Below are 18,600 nucleotides of genomic sequence, written 5' to 3' on the forward strand. Positions count from 1 at the left end.
ATCAGCATCCAGCACAATCAAGTATCACACTTAATATCAAAGTCCATTCCAATGACAGGAATTACTTTTTTGTTTTGTTCATTTTTTCAAGTTTAAGTTTCATGTCATTAACAGGTATGCATTAGTAACATCAGTAACATGGTGACACTATTGAAGACATACCCAGTTTAATTGGTACAATAGTACATACAAATAAATTGTACGAACATTTTGATTGTGAAGTTGGATTATGGTGCTGGATCAGCTAACATAATCTAGATGCCACTGGTAAGTGTACTTTACATTTACAGTTGAGTAGACATGGCAAGTTAAAATATACATACTTGAATAGAATTTTATGTCACTTTAACGATGCCGTCCTTGCATAGCAACTCATTAAGCCTTTTGTCAGTAACAGCTTGTAGTTTTCCTAAACCTCTGACACTTCTGGGCACCTGCACCACTATCTCCCTGTTCCTGGCCCACTAGGGTGTCAGGCTGCTGCTTTTGAAGCCTCTAGTGCTCTGTATGTGACAGCAAGAAACGAAGGTGACTTAAACAGTCTTTTTTTTTAATGACCTAATTTCCCCATCCACACTCTAAGACCCTTTTTGCAGTGGGGCCGTATGTGCGTTAGCGGTAAAGTGATGCTCGTTTTAGCGGTGCTTTACCATTGTTTAAGAGGCTCTTTTCAGACACTAGAGGGGCACTTTTTAACTCCCTCTAGCGGCCGAAGAAGGGGTTAAAAACGCCCATGTTGCGGCGCTTTGGAAGCGCTGCCCATTCATTGCAATGGGCAGGGGTGTTTTGGGAGCGCTCTAAACCGCCCCAAAGATGTTGCTTACAGGACTTTTTCTAACATCCGGCAAGCGCATCACCCCAGTATGAAAGCACTCAGGCTTTCACATTCGGGCGGCATGGGAGGCAGTTTTCAAGTGCTTTACAGGTGCTATTTCTAGCGCTAAGTGTGAAAGGGGTCTAAATGTGGATGGAGGAATCCTTCTCACTGAGTTACTGAATTCTGACAGTGGGGAGACTTTCCTGGCTTCAGAGTACACTGATCAGTGCTGCTAGCAGCGTGACTGATCGATTGGTAAAAACCTGACAGGATGGTTGGACAGACGTTGATCGGTAGATTGACTTTCATGGAATGAAATCAGGCCGGTCCCTGCTGAACTGGCTGAATTTCGAACCATGTATACGGTATCTACATATGGCCAGCTTAACTGGGTTTTCTCTGCCTGTGCAGAGCATCAAAACTCATAATGTGCAGGCACTCCCCCCATAGACACAGCAGCCAGGCTTTACAGGTAGCAGTCAGACACCTTGGTGAGGTCAGGACCAATACATGGCCTACTACAGAAAGCCTTTGTCACTCCTGAAAGTGTGAGAGATTAAGGAAAACTACAAGGTTATTACTGACAAAAGACATACTGATTTGCTATTGCAGGAGGAGCATCAGTAAGGCTCCGTTCATAACAGTGCGATTTCAAATGCAACTTAAGTCGCACGGAACCGCATGACAATAGAAATCACATTGTTTTCAATGATTCCTGTTTACATCAATTCAACTCAGCATGGATGCGATTTTGAAAAGGTTCCTGTACTACTTTCATGCGATTCCCGCTCGATTTTGGGCCCCATAAAATATACAAACCTTTATCCAAGTTGCATCAAAGTTGCACTGCATGATTGCACTGGGGATCAAAGTCGGATCAAAGCAGTGTGAACCTAGCCCAAGTGTGAATTGTAAACATTTATGTATGTAAGCAACCTGAAAATTATTTCCTGATGACTCGCCTCTCTGAATCTATAAAAGACCTTAAAGAGGTAAAGTAAAGCGCTTCCTTTTTTTTTTTCCGGACCTGCAAAGCAAAGGTATAATGTATACTAGCACATTATGTGAAACTTACCTGCAATGGAAGCCCTCGTTGTCACCGCTGGAGGACGTATCCATCTTCACCAGTCTTCCTTCCGGGTCCGGGGACTCCGGCTGTGTAACTGGCCAGAGCCACGTGACATCACTCCCACGCATGTGCCACCGGTCATGGCACAGGGCTCTGAAGAAACGGCACGGGTGGCCGTTCCTTCAAAGCGTATGCGCCAATGATGTCATCGGCTGCATATACAGAAATGCTCTCCTAAAAACAGTGCACGTTTAGGAGATATTTGCAGTACCTATAGGTAAGCCCTAATATATTATATTATACTGGTAACTAGTCCTTTCTCCTCTTCTTGCATATTATGGACTACTATGCACATAGACTCCACAGTTCAGATTCTCTTACTTGCTGCCGAATCACGCACATGTACATGATTAGCTTCAAATGGTTATACCCAGGTTATGGCTGCTGTTGTATGCCATAACCCCAGTATTTTTTTTTTCAGCGGTAATGCTCTTTCATCTAAAAGCAATCATAGCGGCTAATTAGCAGCTGGACTGCTTTTACAGGTGGCTGCCCACCAGCGCCTCTCCCATGCAGTCAGGGAGCCCGGCATTCGATCCAGCGGTGCTGCTGGGTTATCGTAGAGCTGGCCCATGACTGGAAGTTCCCTGGCCATCTCTATGGTTCAGGAGGCTGGAATCGAGGTAATGACTATAAAGATGTAAACACTATCTTTTTTTTTGGGGAAAGCATGAGATCATTTTTTTTCCTTTTTGATCTAATGCTTTGCAGGGTAGAGGAGAGATATGGGGTCTTATAGACCCCTGATGTCTCCAAAAAGAGAACTTGTCATGCCTTATTTCTATCACAAGGGAAGTTTACATTCCTTGTGATAGGAAATAAACTTTACGAGACCCCTTTTTAGTTGCATGGGGTGGAGAATCTACCATATGGATAAATGTTTTTATTTTATCAGATGCCCCCTACCCAAAAACAATACAACTTTCGGGTTTTGTAAAATTCCCCTAAAAAGTATAATTTTATTAAAACAAACTTTGTTATTAGTGAAGTCTGTAAATTTGTTTTCAGTCTCCACAAGCTGTATGAATGTCACCCACATAGCAGATATAGAACAAAATATACCACCATATTTTAGGAGGGAGACTGAGGGATTAAAGGAAACCTTTCAGAAAAGGAACATATAGGCTGCCATTACCATTTTCTCCATTTGAAAATGTAAGTTGCCTGCCTGTCATGCTGGTCCATTGGCTTCAATAGTTTCAGAGTTGACGTTTCAGAACATGTATCCAGATACAGGTTTCAAACTTTGCTCAGACTTTATTTGCAGCATGCTCATTCCTGGGCAGTGACAGAGTATTGGAACCAGAAACTAAGAACTGTCCCTAATGGGCTACCGATAGTAGTACAAATCTGACACTGGATCTTTTCCTAACCCTCTCTATACAGAAAAACAATACGAAAAAATTGGCTGAACTTTGGCTTTCATTTTTTAAAACCTTGTTTCTGTGTATGCTTTTAAATATACGTAAACAGGAGGACAGACATATTTGGGCTTTACATATGCAGGCTGCTCTTCCTGCTGAAACTACCCCTGACATGCCGGTTGCCACTTTTAGCTAGATGGTGTAAAGATCTGTCTATGGGACCCAGGTCCTACAACTCTCGGGTGCCCTGATTATGAATGTTCCTCCCAAGGGCACTAGTTTCCGTTGTACCATCCGGCCAATACTGCAGGCTCAGCCAAGCTGTGCTTGCGGGTTTGTGTGCCACTCTGCAGCTCTTCTTTTGCTGAGGGTCACTAGATTATGTATGCAGGTTGGACAATTGGTTGAAATTTGCATCCTTTGAACATTTTTAAGGAGCGGAGTGGAGAATTGTTGACTGAACAGCAGCTGCATCCATTTAGATGCAGCTGCGGTTCAGTTATTTTGACAGAGGCCAACTGTGGCTGTCAGAATACATAAGTGGCAGCAGGAGGTTGCTCCACACACACACACACATTGGTTAAACAAAAATAATTTATGTGTTTATACACAGCTTAAAGTTTATGGCTAGCCTCGGTTTGCTGCACAGGGATTACGCTTTAGTGTTCCTCTGTAAATCAATGCAGTCACTATATGGATACCTGATTTTATCTCAGCAGCTGAAAAGGTATAGTGACTGGTTGTCTTTTATACACACACATCCTGTACAAGGTTAATGTACAAATCTGTATACAAAAATCATCATGATAATGAATGACAGAAGATGAAAAAAACGTGACCACCAAAATACATTACACATCTCAAATAAATACATTACAAACCATGGAAAGCATGTGCTAATCGGAATATGCAGTGAATATACAGGAAATAGTGGCTGGCTAACTCCCTACAGCACTGAAAGGGTTATGGCATCTGTCATGGTGACGGCTAAACTGCTACCTTGCAGCACCCAGGGGTGAGACCTGACATTTAGCTGGATTTGTTAACTCTGCACTGCAGACAAGATGGAAACAATGTCATTTTTCTCTTTAAGCGCACATCAGTGAAGGGCTGGGTGATTCAGCAATCGGATGAGTGAGTCAGAAGATCAGTACAATGCAAGCAGCACTCAGCAGCAAATCCTACACCGGTGATGACTACTGATCATTCGCTAACAGCTGGTGTCTGCATTTTCAAAGCACCTTGCCTGTACTTACCAGATAGTCCCATCCACAGGTGCAGACATCCTATAGGATCACCAGCACAAAAGGAAAATACTATACATACAAGGTAGGGGCTCCATACCCCTGCTAACATATGGAAGCTGTGCAATGAAGCAAGCAGTTTTTATGCCTATGCAGTAGTTTTCTGATCATTCAGACATGTGATTGCTAGATTACTTGTGTATTTAAATATTCTCATTCTGTCCTTACCACTCATGTTTGTAGCTGTAAACAGCTGTAGCAAAACAGCACAGGTCCAGGAAATGCAGGGCACACGCTAGCAGGCAAGGCTGAATAAAGGGAAGGGAGCCAGTGTACCACATGACCAGGTCACATGACACTGTGAAGGGTGAACAGGAGTAGAGTGTGTACAGTACAGGAAAACACATTACTAGCTGAATATACTCTATACAGTAATCCTATATAGAGGAGGCTACTGACAATTTACACATTGACATTAGTCAAACAAAAAACATTAAAACTATAAAAATAAGAAGCTATAAAATAAAAGAAAGTTTGTAGTAGAGCCAATAATTCAGATTTTCCTTTATTTACCTACCTATTCTAGAAAAATAAACATCCGCCACATAGTAACATCACTTAGGAAATCACTCAATTATGAATAATAAAACATATTTGAGGTTGGAAAATAATCCAAATTTTTTTTTTCTTTTAAAGTCGTTTTAAAACAAATCTGAAGACAAATCTTTTTCCTTTATTTTGGAGAGAGTAAAGGAGTGTCAGGTTTTGCCATCTGTGATCCCTTGGGGAGATTTACCTTCATTTCCTGTCCCATTGCCACAAAAGAAAGTGAGGGAAACCCCTGCTAGTCGTCAGGGTCACCACAGCTCGTGTCCCCATTTAAAGATGTCCCAGTTTCAGTGAAAAGGGCCACCAGGATACATGGAGAGAGTGAATCTCCTTATTGAGGACACAGACAGCAAAAAAAAAAAAAAAAACTAAAAAAAAAAACCAAACAAACAAAAAAAAAACCTTAGGGGCCCTTTCACAGTGATACGTTTTCCCTGTGTTTGTACAGTGCAAGAAAAACGTAGGAAAAAGGTTTCCCTTTAAATCCTATAGAACTTTTCACACCACTGTGCTGTGGGTGTGATGCGTTTTGAAAAGTCCCATATGCTGCATCTTTGGTGAGATTTTGAAAACCACACCAAAACACACAGATTCCCATTGAAATGAATGGAAATCGCCGTAAAAACACACCTGCGATTTGCATTTTTGGTGCGCTTTCAAGTCACATGTCCATTTTTCACAGATGCAGGAGGCTCAAAAATGCAACAGAAATGCACAGGGAATGCATCTGATACAGCAATATCGCGGTAAAACTGCATATGCGTTTTTACCGCGATTATGCTACAGAGCAGTGTGAAAGGGGCCTCACTAGCAGTCTAAACCTCTCCACTCTAATCTTGCCTTCAGTTCTACTTTAACAAATTTAGAATGAGCTAAGCCAGGTGCAAGCTACAGTACTTATGCTGGCCATAGATGAATGTTTTTTTCATTCAGCCAAGCGGGCTAAAAAAAACAAAAAAAAAACAAAAAAAAAAACAGATTACCCTATCCACATGCCAAACAATGTAATCTGACTGCAGCGAGTCTCCCCTTTCAGAATACACTGATCAGCAGCTGCAACCCCATTGCCTGCAGCTGCTGATTAAGAAAAAATTTCCAATAAGCCTGTTCGACAGAGGGCCACACAATAGTGTCGTTTTCGTAAATCTGCTATTAGCAAATAACATCACAACACACCCAATAAAAACATAATCGGTTTGTGTAAGGCTCCTTTTCGCATGGGGCAGACTGTGGCTCCGATCTGCTTGCTCAGCAGGAGATCCACAGATCCCCACTGAACAGGCGGATGGAAGAGCGACTACAGACACAGCCCGCTCTCTTCTATGGGTGGCCGGATGTAAACGGTCGGTTTACACCCGACTGCCATCCAATCCGATGGACAGAAGGGGATCGGATTGTATGTAGGCGGGTGTAAACAGACAGATGTCCGTTTACAACCGCCGCTCCATAGAAAAGAATGGAAGTTCTGATTGAATCCGCCTAAAAAAGTGGACAGGCAGACCCCATCAGAACATCGGTGTGAAAAGGACCTAGAACATTAAATTATAGTGGATGTAAACCCTCACATATACCCAGTGAAGTGAACAGCCTCAGATGATACACAGAGATGAAACAAATCTCCCTACATAAGTTTTACATGTATATCTGCTGTCTTCTGCTTGCTATACTCTTTAGCACTGGGTGTGGATTCTTGGCATACACTGTGACAGCTGATTGGGGGAAAGCCCCCCCCCCCACATAGGCAGAGGAAGGAAAGAATGTGCAGAGCTGTGCTGTGAATAGACATGCTCTCTGCTAATCTATTTATAGCAACCTCCCCAACACAAATTTCAGGCTGGTTTTAGCTCAGCTGTCCGAGAACTTGTCAAAAGTTATCATGATGATAACAGAGGAACAGAGCAGCAGAAACACAGGGGACTTAGGGCTTTGGAGAGAGATAAGAAAACACGACAGATATATGTGCTTAGGTCAAATATCATGAATCAGGTTTACACCCACCTTACCATTGTTAGGATGAAGTCAGGTTTGCGCAGACCCAATCAGCACAAAGCCAACAATCTCATAGGTTTGCAGTCATCAAAATTCTAAATGACTCTGTGCTTGCTTGTGCAAGTGCTTTATGTTTATGCAGTAAAAGCAAATGTCATACAGAACATCCAATGTATTTGTTAAAATCTGGGTGTTAATGGGGGACGTACCTTTTCTGTTTTTATTTTTTTCCTTTTCTGTTTTTAATGAGTTACAATAGTAATAAATGCTCCTCTTTAAATATAATATATTCTTATAATAAGCTCACCATACAATCCCTGTACAATCAACCTTAGATTTACTAAAAACTATGTAATATGAGGACCTATAGGAAGGAACTATCCAATCAATCTGTGTCCAATCAAGGAGACCCTTGGACTTCAGACTAGTTGGTAACATCTGCAAAGATCAGAAAATCAAAGACTCACTATACACACCACAATCGGATTGTACAATCGCCTACAGATCTGCCTACAGTTTGCTTAGCCCCACTTCCCAAACTTTTGGCTGGGGAGCCTGCACAAAGTACTTCACACAAAGTCACATGGTTGCCCTTTTCAGCTTTACGTCTCATTATTCCCAACTCCCAAGCCTCCTCCTAGAGAGCTTCCGTCAATCTTTTCCTTTGGAGGAGGAGCAGAGGCGTGGTCTGCAGTCCTCGGTTTCAGGGCGTGTCAGCTCATGCAGTGTCTGGGCATTTGGCTGTAGTTCTGGGGCAGTAACATACACAAAAATGGTAATGCTCCATGGAACCCTACAAGGCAACATAACCACCACCTGAAAATAGGAAACAAAGGAAAGAGAATTCGGACAAGTAGAATAGAGATAAATGATGGTCTGGAAAAGAAAAGCACACAAAAGACTTGGGAAATGCTGGGATCAGTGGCACAATAGGTTTTTTTTTTTTTTTTACCCAAGAGGGAGCTCCGGACTCCTTCAGAAATAATTAACAGTCAGCAGTTACAAATACTGTAGCATCTGACTTTTAATATTAGGACAATTACCTGTCCAGGAATACAGCGCTGTCCTCACCCAAGACAATTTTTTAATTGGCTCTCAGGTGCTGCCACCTCCATCTCCACTAAGGAAACGGTCAGTGAAGCCTTGTGGGTTCACAGCCGGTACCCTACTGCACATGTGCAAAGCGCGCTGTGCTTTGTGGATGGCCCGGCGGTGGAGACCGAGCTTCCTGCCGAGTTTGCCACGGTGAACTCACCCTGAAGTAGGAACGGGTACCTGTCAAAAGCAGGTATGTGCTCTCCCCGAAAGGTGCCAAAAAGGTAGCAGGGGGGAGGCAGACAAGTAGAGCTTCCCCCCTTTTGGGTGTAGTTCCGCTTTAAAGTGGCTGTAAACCCTGTTACACCATTTGTACCTACAGGTAAGCCTATAATAAGGCTTACCTGTAGGTACTGGAAATATCTTAGATATATCGGTGTAGGAGATATTTACCAGATACACTTGCGCCGACATCATCAGTGCATGCACACTGAAGAAAGGGCACGATCGTGGTGTTTCTAAAGGGCCCATGCCTTGACCGGTGACTCCCGCGTGCATGCGCAGGAGTGACGTCATCGCGGCTCCGGCCAATCACAGCTCTGGAGCCCGTTAACCCCCCCGAAATAACTCCAGGGGACATGACGCTGATCACAGCGGTGGTACGGGGACCACTGCAACAGCGGCGATCTAAGGCAAGTATTTCATAATGAGCTAGTATGCGATCCCCCGCCTAGCCATTATCACCCGGTGTCACAGCCTCCTTTTGGAACAGCTGTCTCCTGCCAACATTAATCGTAGAAACCCCCTTCACCAATCAGTTGCAGCTACAGCCCGACTGCTTCCATACACAGGCAAAGTGCACCCCCCTTCCCGCTATTTATCCCGGGCTCCGCTTGCCCACCTGCAGGCTCAGCATAGTGGGCACTGCAGGGTATAGAGGATCTCTCCCTCCCCATCTTGTTCCTGACCCGGAAGCAACATGTATGACGTGTATGACTTCCAGGTCCCCATTGACAGTTTCGCCGGCCAGCAAAAAAGGTAATGCAGAGTGATCTGCACTGCATTACACTTAGTGGTGCACAAGGGAGACATACAAGGTCTTTCAGACCCTGCATGTCTCTTTAAAGAGAACCTGTCACCAAAATATCACATAGGGGACTTTTTGTCCCCAATGCGATGGGAAAAAAAAAAAAAAAAGTAAAAAACTTTTTTTTTTTAAATTTAAAAAAATTAAGTTACACCCAAGCACCCAAAATTTTGAGGCCCCCACGCACAAGCACAAACATAAATGCACGCATTGGGGCGCATACGCATGAAAACTGATTGCGATACATGTTACACGTGCACAAACTGGCTCCTAATTTTTTTAGCTGGCTCCTAGATTCTCAAAGCAAATTTGTCAAGCCCTGCTGTGAGATCACCTAAAGTACAATGCAGCAGATATCCTGCATGGATATGATCATTCTATACAATTATTTCAACTGAAGCAGTTGATCAAAGGGTCTGATCTACAACCTGGCTGCACTTAGTGACATTAACTCCTCATTTTAAATTATTATTACTTTTTTTTTGGAAATATATTTTTGGATGGAGAAGGCGCCAGGAGTGGCGTAGATACCCGCGGGTGGCTCGTCTATCTATGGCCGGAAGAGGGAGCAAAATACCTGTATTAGACAGGTATCTGCTCCCCCCTCCCCCCTGAAAGGTGCCAAATGTGGAGGGGGGGAGGAATCTGAAAAGCGCCATTGAAAAGTTCCATTTTTGGGTGGAACCCCGCTTTAATATCACTATAACCGATTGCCTTATCACTTACATATACATTAGCAAGGCAGCTCTGCTAGGTGCGGCGATCCAGCTGTGCTGTGAATATACACAGCAGATCCCGATCAGCAGGTCCCGGCCAACGGATGACCGCCGGCTCCTGCTGATTGTCGGCAATACACACAGGACAGAGCCCTGCTTATGTAAACAAGGCAGAGCTCTGCCCTGTCAGCAGGGAAGTTATGAATTTTCTTTCCCCACAAAGAAGGGAATAAAATCCATCTCTTCCCCTAGTAAAAGCAGTACACCAAAACCCTGGTCAGGCACACATTTAACCTTTTGATCACCCTAGATGTTAACCCCTTCCCAGCCAGTGTCATTAGTACAGTGACAGTGTAGATTTTTAGCACCGATCACTATATTAGTGTCACTGGTTCCCAAAAAAGCGTCAAAAGTGTCAGTGTTGGATCGTCCGCTGCAATATCACAGTTCCACTAGAAGTCGCTGATCGCCATTACTAGTAAAAAAAATAAATATTGAATTAAAATTCCAGTATATGTACACCATAGTTTGTTGACGCTAAAACTTTTGCGCAAACCAAACAATTTAAGTTTATAGGGATTTCTTTTACCAAAAATATGTAGCAGAATACATATTGGCCTAAATTTATGAAGAAATTTGATTTTTTTTTTTAATGTTTTACAGCAGAAAGTAAAAAACATTGTTTTGCACCCTTTAATCTTTCATAAACTGGGAAAGCGATGTTTGTTCTCTAAGAGAATTCGGACTGGTTTACTATATTTTGGAGACAGGTGGTATGTTTAAAAAGAACTATACTGTATTACAAATAATGGGAGTGGGTTGATGCACAACCGCTATGCTAGGAAAACTATATTACTGACAAAAGAAGGTTGTGTTCTTTTATGCATTTCATGGTCTATTAATAATTTCTCACTCAAATGTACCTTTAAATGTTTACATTTAGTAAGGAAATGTTTACTATACCCAGCAATGTTTTTACTGTATGTTTGTGTCCCTCTGTCCTCTTTTTTTTTTAGCGAAGCAGTTTTGGCACCCTCAATTTAGCAAACGGAGATACTAATCCATGCGGATGTGCCGGTCCTGAATGGTTCTAAACTTAGCATCAGGCTAATGTGAACAGCGATGAATCACTCCCTGTTATTCCCTTAGAGGCAATGGGGCTGGCTTTTTACAGCAGCACATTAGGTGAACTGGCTCTCCCTAAATGAACACCCACACTTTGACATCACACGGACTATGATATGCATCACTGACGCAGGCAATGACAGGATCAAATACAAAGACCACAGCCTGCTGAAACAATAGAGATTGCTGCTGACGTTGACACATAACCAATCAACGCTAACAGACTGCACTGGATCAATAGTCTTGGCTGCCAGGAATAGTCACAGTACTTTTCCTTCTACCCATGCTGCTCCTTTTGTGATGTATTTTAGGTTGACAAGATCAGAATGCAGCCAGTGAGAAGGATCACTTCAGAATTAATCAAATCAGATAGGGAAGGCTAGATTTGCATTTCACTGCCAATTCCAGGGACTATCAGCAATGAACAAGGAGCATTTGCATTTCGTTTTGCTTGGGAACTCATAGTGGAGAGGGAAAAAAAAAAAATAATGTCTCAAGGCCCGTACACACGATCCGAAAATCGTACGAAAAAATACTGCTTTCGAAGTGATCGTACGCTAATCAGATCATTAGTACAGGGCCTTCGAGAGCCGATCACGACAGTTCACCTGAGCGGAAAAGCACGAAAATTATTCTCGTACGATACCAGATAGTACGATTTTTATTTAATCAGTACAGTTGTCATTCGAAAATACAATACAAATACACTACAACACATGACATCGCTTCCGAATTTTCATTCTGTCGTACGAGAATTTTTGTAACTTTAGTGAGCTCTTCATGTTCGATATACAACTAGCATGCAAAAAAACAAAAAAAAAAACGGACGACCTTTCGTCCGATTTTCGGATCGTGCGTACAGAGCATCAGTCATAGCAACCAATCAGTTTCTTCGTTTAGATCTTCTACATGCCAAAAGAAAATCTGGACTCTGTTTAGCAGTAATGCAAAAATGTAATTAAAGTGATAAAAAAAGGATATATATGGTATACTTACCTACTCTGTGCAACAATACTGCACAGAAAGATCTCTTGCCTCCTCTTCTGGCAGTTCCCCGCTGGCACTGTTCATTCTTCCCTTCTCCAGGTACCTCCTTAGCAAGCCGAGCGCTAAGGAGACACTCGTTCATGTGCACTCCATAGAAATACACAGGACCGGTAGGCTAGACCCCTGCTCCCTCCTCACTGTTAGGGCTTGATCTACATCTCAGGAGCCTATAGGCAGAGAATTCTGAAGCGCCCCCCCATTTACAGTATTGGTGGGTGGTCATGTCACTGTGCCTGGTGCTGCAGCAAGACCACAGCAGGTAGCAGCTCACAGCCATAACACAAATGCATGCACCATTATATAAATGGTAGCGCATTATAATGCCCCACTGCCGCAATATGATGCACTTTATTAATATATATATATATATATATATATATATATATACACACATACACACACACATATACATATTAGACATACAACAATGTTGCTACATGATCATCCCAACCCCCTGCTCCCCAAAGGGGAAGGCATACGGGGCGGCCAGGGCCCAAGGTTTAAAAAAAAAAATTATACACATACAGACGGACATAGGAAGGGCACCTGTAGGCACATGCCTACAGTGCCTATTGGGAAATCCGGTCCTGCTCACAGGAGTTTGACTGACAGCAGCAATAGCCTATCACTCTGCTGCCTCCAAGTTTCTCTTTCTGTTGAAGGGGCATGCCCAAAAAAGGTCATGCCGACTAACAGCCACATAAGTTCACATCTGTCCGGCCGCAGTTTCAGTGCAATTTTTAAAAGGAGTGCGGTCTGGTTTCGTTCACCGATTCAGGTGCAAATTTGTACTTGAAATGGCACCTGAATAGGACTGAAAAAACATACAGGACTCTTTAAAAATGGACTGCGGCCCTGAACATATGTGAACCGACTCCATTGAAAGCCAGTTTGGTTCACGTGTCATGCAAATCAAATGTTGTTCAAAACACACCCAATTCACATATATGTGATCTGAGACTTGAAGCAGTAGTAAACCGCGACCTTTAAAAAAAAACAAAAAAAAAAAACCCTGTAAGCAGTAGTGTATTTAGGTTTTGTGCTGCCCTAGGCCTGACTAAACTGACTAAATATGACCCACCCCTTCCTGTCAAGACCACACCCCTTGCTGTTTAAGACCTGCCCTGAAATTTTCGAGTGGGGACACTAGTTCTGAGGGCCTGGGGGGAGGGGGCAATGGATTACCTTAATTTGCATAGATTTCCTCCTGTTTGGCTATGGGGCAGGAAGTGAAGGGAAATATCTGCAATGGGTCAGGGATGGTAAAAAACAAACTGACAGGGGCTGAAACCCTCCCTTACTCTATCCAAAATGAAAAAAAAAGTGTTGCCTATAGTTCTACTTTAAGCACAAATTTCCGATAATTTTATGGAGAGGACTAAGCAGATATAACCATGCCAATGGTGCAGCAGAACACATAGCACAGTGAGGAAGGTTTGTGGTCCAGAATGATAGAACAGTCAAAATTAGAAGTGCCCCCCCCCCCCCCCCCCCACAGTTGCAGAATGCCAGAAGCAGTGCGGCCACTTTATGGGGGTGCTAGACTAATCTACCTCTCAGCCCAGTCCACCCCATAAGACTGGAGCTACACTAACAGTGCAAGCCGGCGGGGACTCTTTCCGTGCTGCCCCCCTGCAAAGTGCTGCCCTAGGCCTGGGCCTTGTCGGCCTAGGCCAGGATACAGCGTTGCCTGTAAGGCAATGGCATAAATTGCTAATATGCACCGCATACTAGCACATTATGAAGTACTTGCCTTACTGCAAAGCCCTTTATCGGTGCACGGTCACCAATAACAGGGCTTCCATCTTCCCCTTGTCTTTCTTCCGGGTTAGAAGACTCCAGTCCTGTGAATGGCTGAGCAGTGATAACGTAACTCCCGCGCATGCGCACAGGAGTCTAGTTTTTGCGGCGCTTTACTGTCGTTTCAGAGGCACTTTTTGGCCAAATAAAGGCGCCCGCGAAGCACCGCTGCCGAGGCGCTTTGCAGGCGCTGCCTATTGATTTCAATGGGCAGGAGCACTTTAGGAGCAGTGTACCTCAAAGAAGCTGCTTGCAGGAATTTTTTGGACCTCCTGCCAGAGCAGCGCCCCAATGTGAAAGTACTCGGGCTTTCACATTGGGATTGCAAATGAGGCTTTTCAGGTGCTATTTTTAGCGCTAAAGCGCCTGGAAAACGCCTCCAGTGCGAAAGGGGTCTTAGGACAAGAAAAGAATGACTGGGAATATAGGACAAAGATAGTACACATATGTCAAGACACATTGGTGACAGAATTAGACATTGCACAGAAACCATCTTATAAAAATTTACTGAGAGATATAAATACCCACAAACCGTCATATTGATATCTGTTGCACGATATCACCCAATCAACAAAAACATCTGTTAAAAAAGTTATCACTGGGCGTGGCCGAGACATGGAACAGAGCGGACGTGTGTGAGCTGAGCTCCGTCTGACCCGCTCCACACATCGCTCCTGCAGCAGCACAAAGTGACCCTGACGCCGGCTCTGTGCGATGCCGACACGGCGGAAGCCATCCCCGCAGCCCCGGAGAACCCCACGGCTTCGTTCCAGCTCTCTTGAGGCCTTTTTCTGTGGGGGAGGACGGCCGGGAGCAGAACCCAAGATGGCGCCGGGTGAGTCTTCTCAGGCCGCACACGCGGCACCCCCAGCAATGTCGCCGCACCATCCACCGGCATCCCCCCATATCCCATCCTCTCCAGACTCCAGAGGAAGCCCGTTCAGTAGCCCGGGTAGGAGAGATGCAGGGAAGAGCCATGATCATACCCCGCTGCACGCTTTCCCGGCCCGATCGGCCGCCTCTCCCTCCCCCACCTCCGGACTCTCCCAACACATGGCCTCAGGGCCCAGAGGCCCACACATAGCCCTAGATGACGGCGACCTCAGGTCCCATTACCTTGCCCTCCCTACCTGGGCAGACCTTGAAGGATTCATGGCCCGCATGGAGAAGGCCTTCAGAAAAGACATTGAGGATTTACAAGCTGACACTGCCCACATAGGAGGTAGGGTGGAGGCCCTAGAGGCGACAGTGGAGGACATTAACCCTTCCCTACAGGCTTTACAAGCACACAGTAAAATGCAGGACCAACGGATTGACTCTTTGCTCGATCAACTTGATGATGTGGAGAATAGAAGTCGCAGGGTCAACATTCGTATTAGAGGTCTGCCAGAGGCCACAGGCCCTAGGGACATAATCCCCTCCCTTCAGGGGTTGTTCACCCAGATCCTTGGGAGAGAAGCTCCCGACCACATAGAGATCGATCGGGCACACAGGGCCCTTAGACCTCCCTCAGAAGACCCTGACAAACCACGAGACATTATCTGTAAACTGCATAAATATACTGTGAAGGAGCGCATCATGTTTCATGTCAGGGGTATGCGCCATGTGGATTTTGATGGAGCACAAGTGTCCTTATTTCCGGACTTATCCAGACGCACGCTGATGCAGCGCAGGGCCTTGAAGCCTCTGCTGGCAGTCCTACAGGAGGCACACTTGGTATACCGCTGGGGATTCCCCTTCAGCCTTTCCGTCACAAAAGATGGCCAACAAATCACTTTGCGGAACAAGTCAGCTCTTCCTCATTTCCTCTCACGCCTTGGCCTCCCCCCTGTGGACATACCTGATTGGCGCATTTCCTCTGAAGTTCCACTACCAGCCCGTCAGGAACCTTGGCAGCAAGCCCGCCGCAGAAGACGCAACAAGCCCCGGAACAGACAAGCTGATGCAACGGAGCAAGGTCCTCCATCTTCCCCAGCTATACGTTGAGGCGGAGGAACGACTTTAGAGGCTTCAATCTTCTACCTACAGGACTGGTGCTATGTCCGTGTTTTGGTTCTAAATTCTGCTGGTTCAACTTTTGCTGTTGCAGATAATTCTCACATGCATCTGATTTTTAGAGGTGCTCACATGAAGGAGTGGGTCCCCTCAGTTGGGGCTCCTGTTTAGTGACTCTCCACCTTCCCCCCATAGGTAAACTCATGAGAGTTACATTCCTTGTAGAAGGAAGTGCACGACGCGATGGTCGCCTGCATTTTATGTTGCCATTAGGCCGGCGAGCGATCTTTGCACCGTTGCACCTAGAGGTTATTAAATACCTACAGGTTATTACGTTTTTTGTTTTCTTGATGTTCTTAATTTCTTTTCCAATGCTCTCCCCCCCTCCTTTTTTTTTATTATTGTTTTTCTCCCTAATGTTTCATGATGATGTCTATGGAAGGGTTGGCTGTCTGTTACATGGGTTATACTCATTTGTTTTTCTTATCAGCACTTTAGATTTGCCGGGTGATACGCCGTGGCTCTCTCCTCGTCCTCTTCACGCCCTTTGGGGGACCCTACTGACAACCAGCAATGGCTGATCTGAAAGTCGTGTCATACAACGTACGGGGCCTGAGTTCTCCATCCAAACGCAGTAAGTTGTGGCTTGAGACAAAGAGATCTGGTGCACATATCTTATTATTACAGGAAACTCATTTCAGAGCTGACTCAGTCCCTCGCCTCCCCACACACATATACAATCAATGGTTCCTCAGCAATTCACCCAAATCTAAATCAGGTGGAGTCGCGGTGGCGATCCATAAAAACTGCCCCTTTATCACCATTGACCACCGCGTAGGTCCTGAAGGCAGATTTGTTTTTTTGAAAGGCACTATATACAACCAAAAATTTACAATTGTAGCGCTATATGCTCCCAATTCTGGGCAGCTGGACTTTTTGGAGAGGGTCCTGGATTCCCTTTCCGATTTTCGCGAGGGGCGTCTCATTGTGGGAGGGGACTTTAATGTATGCCCCGACCCGCAGTTAGACACCTCTTCAGGCCACTCTACGCACTCCTTTGCGTTTCTTAAGCGCTTCCGTAAAACCTTACACGCTAGTCATCTGATTGACTGCTGGAGAGTGACACATCCTACTGTAAAGGATTTCAGCTACTACTCTGCAACACATAAAGTGTACACGCGGATAGATCTTCTATTGGTAGATCAACACCTTCTGGAATCGCTCTCTGGCACGTCAATCGGATCTATGACGATTTCCGATCATGCACCCATTTCCATCTCCCTGGCACCTTTGTCTTCAGAGGCTCGCCAATGGACTTGGCGCCTGAACGAAAACCTGCTAGATGATGCAGTAGCGCTAGCTCAGGTGACAGATGCGATTTCTATGTATTTCAAAGAGAACGCGACGGGAGAAACTGGGGTGGCATATGTTTGGGAGGGACATAAAGCTGTGATAAGAGGAGAATTTATTGCCCAAGGAGCTAGGCTCAAAAAAGCACGCTGTGGGGAACTCCAATCCTTGCTGACACAATTGCGCACAGTTGAACTCAAACACAAACGGCAGTTGACCCCTCTTTTATACAAGAAATTAACAGCCCTCAGGGCACAGCTCTCAGACCTATTAGAAAAACGAACCCGTGATAGACTCCGATACGTCTCACATAAATTCTATGAATTTGGTAATAAATGTGGCAAATTACTGGCCAGGGCCCTGAAACGGCAACGCGCATCCAGACATGTCCATAAAATTCAAACACCATCGGGATCCCAAACTGTACTATCCTCTAAAATTGCAGATGCTTTTCGCGATTATTATGCCCAACTTTATCAACTCCCAGCCACACTTGCAGGACATACGCCCTCTCAGAAGGCGGACTGTATTGCGCAATATTTGGAGGAGGCTCTCACACCACAAATATCGCAACAAATCAGTGCTCGGCTTGATAAGCCTATGGCGGTAGAGGAAATAGAAGCAATCATTAAAGATCTTCCGCAAGGGAAAAGCCCTGGTCCTGATGGGCTAACCAATGCGTACTACCGCAAATTTTCTCACCTCCTGGCTGCCCGAATGTGCACGTATTTCAATGCCTTAGCTTCAGGTACCACCCTCCCGAGGGACGCGTTGATGGCGCACATCACCGTCCTCCCAAAGGAGGGCAAAGACCCCTCCATCCCTAGCAGCTATAGGCCGATTTCATTGCTGAACACTGATATCAAAATTTTCGCGAAAGTATTAGCCAATCGCCTCAAACCTGTCCTCCCTTCGGTGATTCATACAGATCAAACGGGTTTTATAACAGGAAGGGAGGCTAGAGACAATTCCAACCGAGCCATACAATTGATACACTGGGCGAACTTGCGACGGCCCAGTGCACCCTGTCTTCTCTTGTCCACGGACGCTGAGAAGGCCTTCGACAGGGTGGACTGGGCCTACCTGCAGGCGGTACTCTCTCGATTGGGCCTGGGAAGTAACATGCTCCAATGGATAGGGTCATTATACAGCTCCCCCGAAGCGCGGGTTAAAGTAAATGGAACGCTTTCTAACCCCTTCCCTATTCGAAACGGTACACGGCAGGGGTGCCCTTTGTCTCCCCTGATTTTTGCCCTCACTCTAGAACCTCTACTCAACATAATCAGAGCAAAC

General features: G+C 45.0%; 1 protein-coding gene across 7 annotated transcripts in view; it reads right to left on the reverse strand.

Annotated features, from left to right (window-relative positions):
- The window catches only part of FNDC3A (fibronectin type III domain containing 3A), a 459,441-nt gene that overhangs the window by 155,209 nt on the left and 285,632 nt on the right, over positions 1-18,600 (reverse strand). Inside the window, exon 1 of one of the 7 annotated variants that reach the window (XM_073613184.1) lies at positions 4,783-4,892. The exons of 5 other annotated variants lie outside the window; for them this stretch is intronic. In XM_073613184.1, coding sequence (XP_073469285.1) covers positions 4,783-4,789 — 7 coding nt within the window. In that variant the 5' untranslated portion in view covers positions 4,790-4,892. Of the gene's footprint in view, positions 1-4,566; positions 4,666-4,782; positions 4,893-18,600 lie in introns of those variants that run through there. One more of the 7 variants, XM_073613182.1, reaches the window with a different exon arrangement.

Source organism: Aquarana catesbeiana, linkage group LG02 (genome assembly GCF_042186555.1).
Source record: "Aquarana catesbeiana isolate 2022-GZ linkage group LG02, ASM4218655v1, whole genome shotgun sequence".
In the NCBI taxonomy this organism is placed as follows: Eukaryota; Metazoa; Chordata; class Amphibia; order Anura; family Ranidae; genus Aquarana; species Aquarana catesbeiana.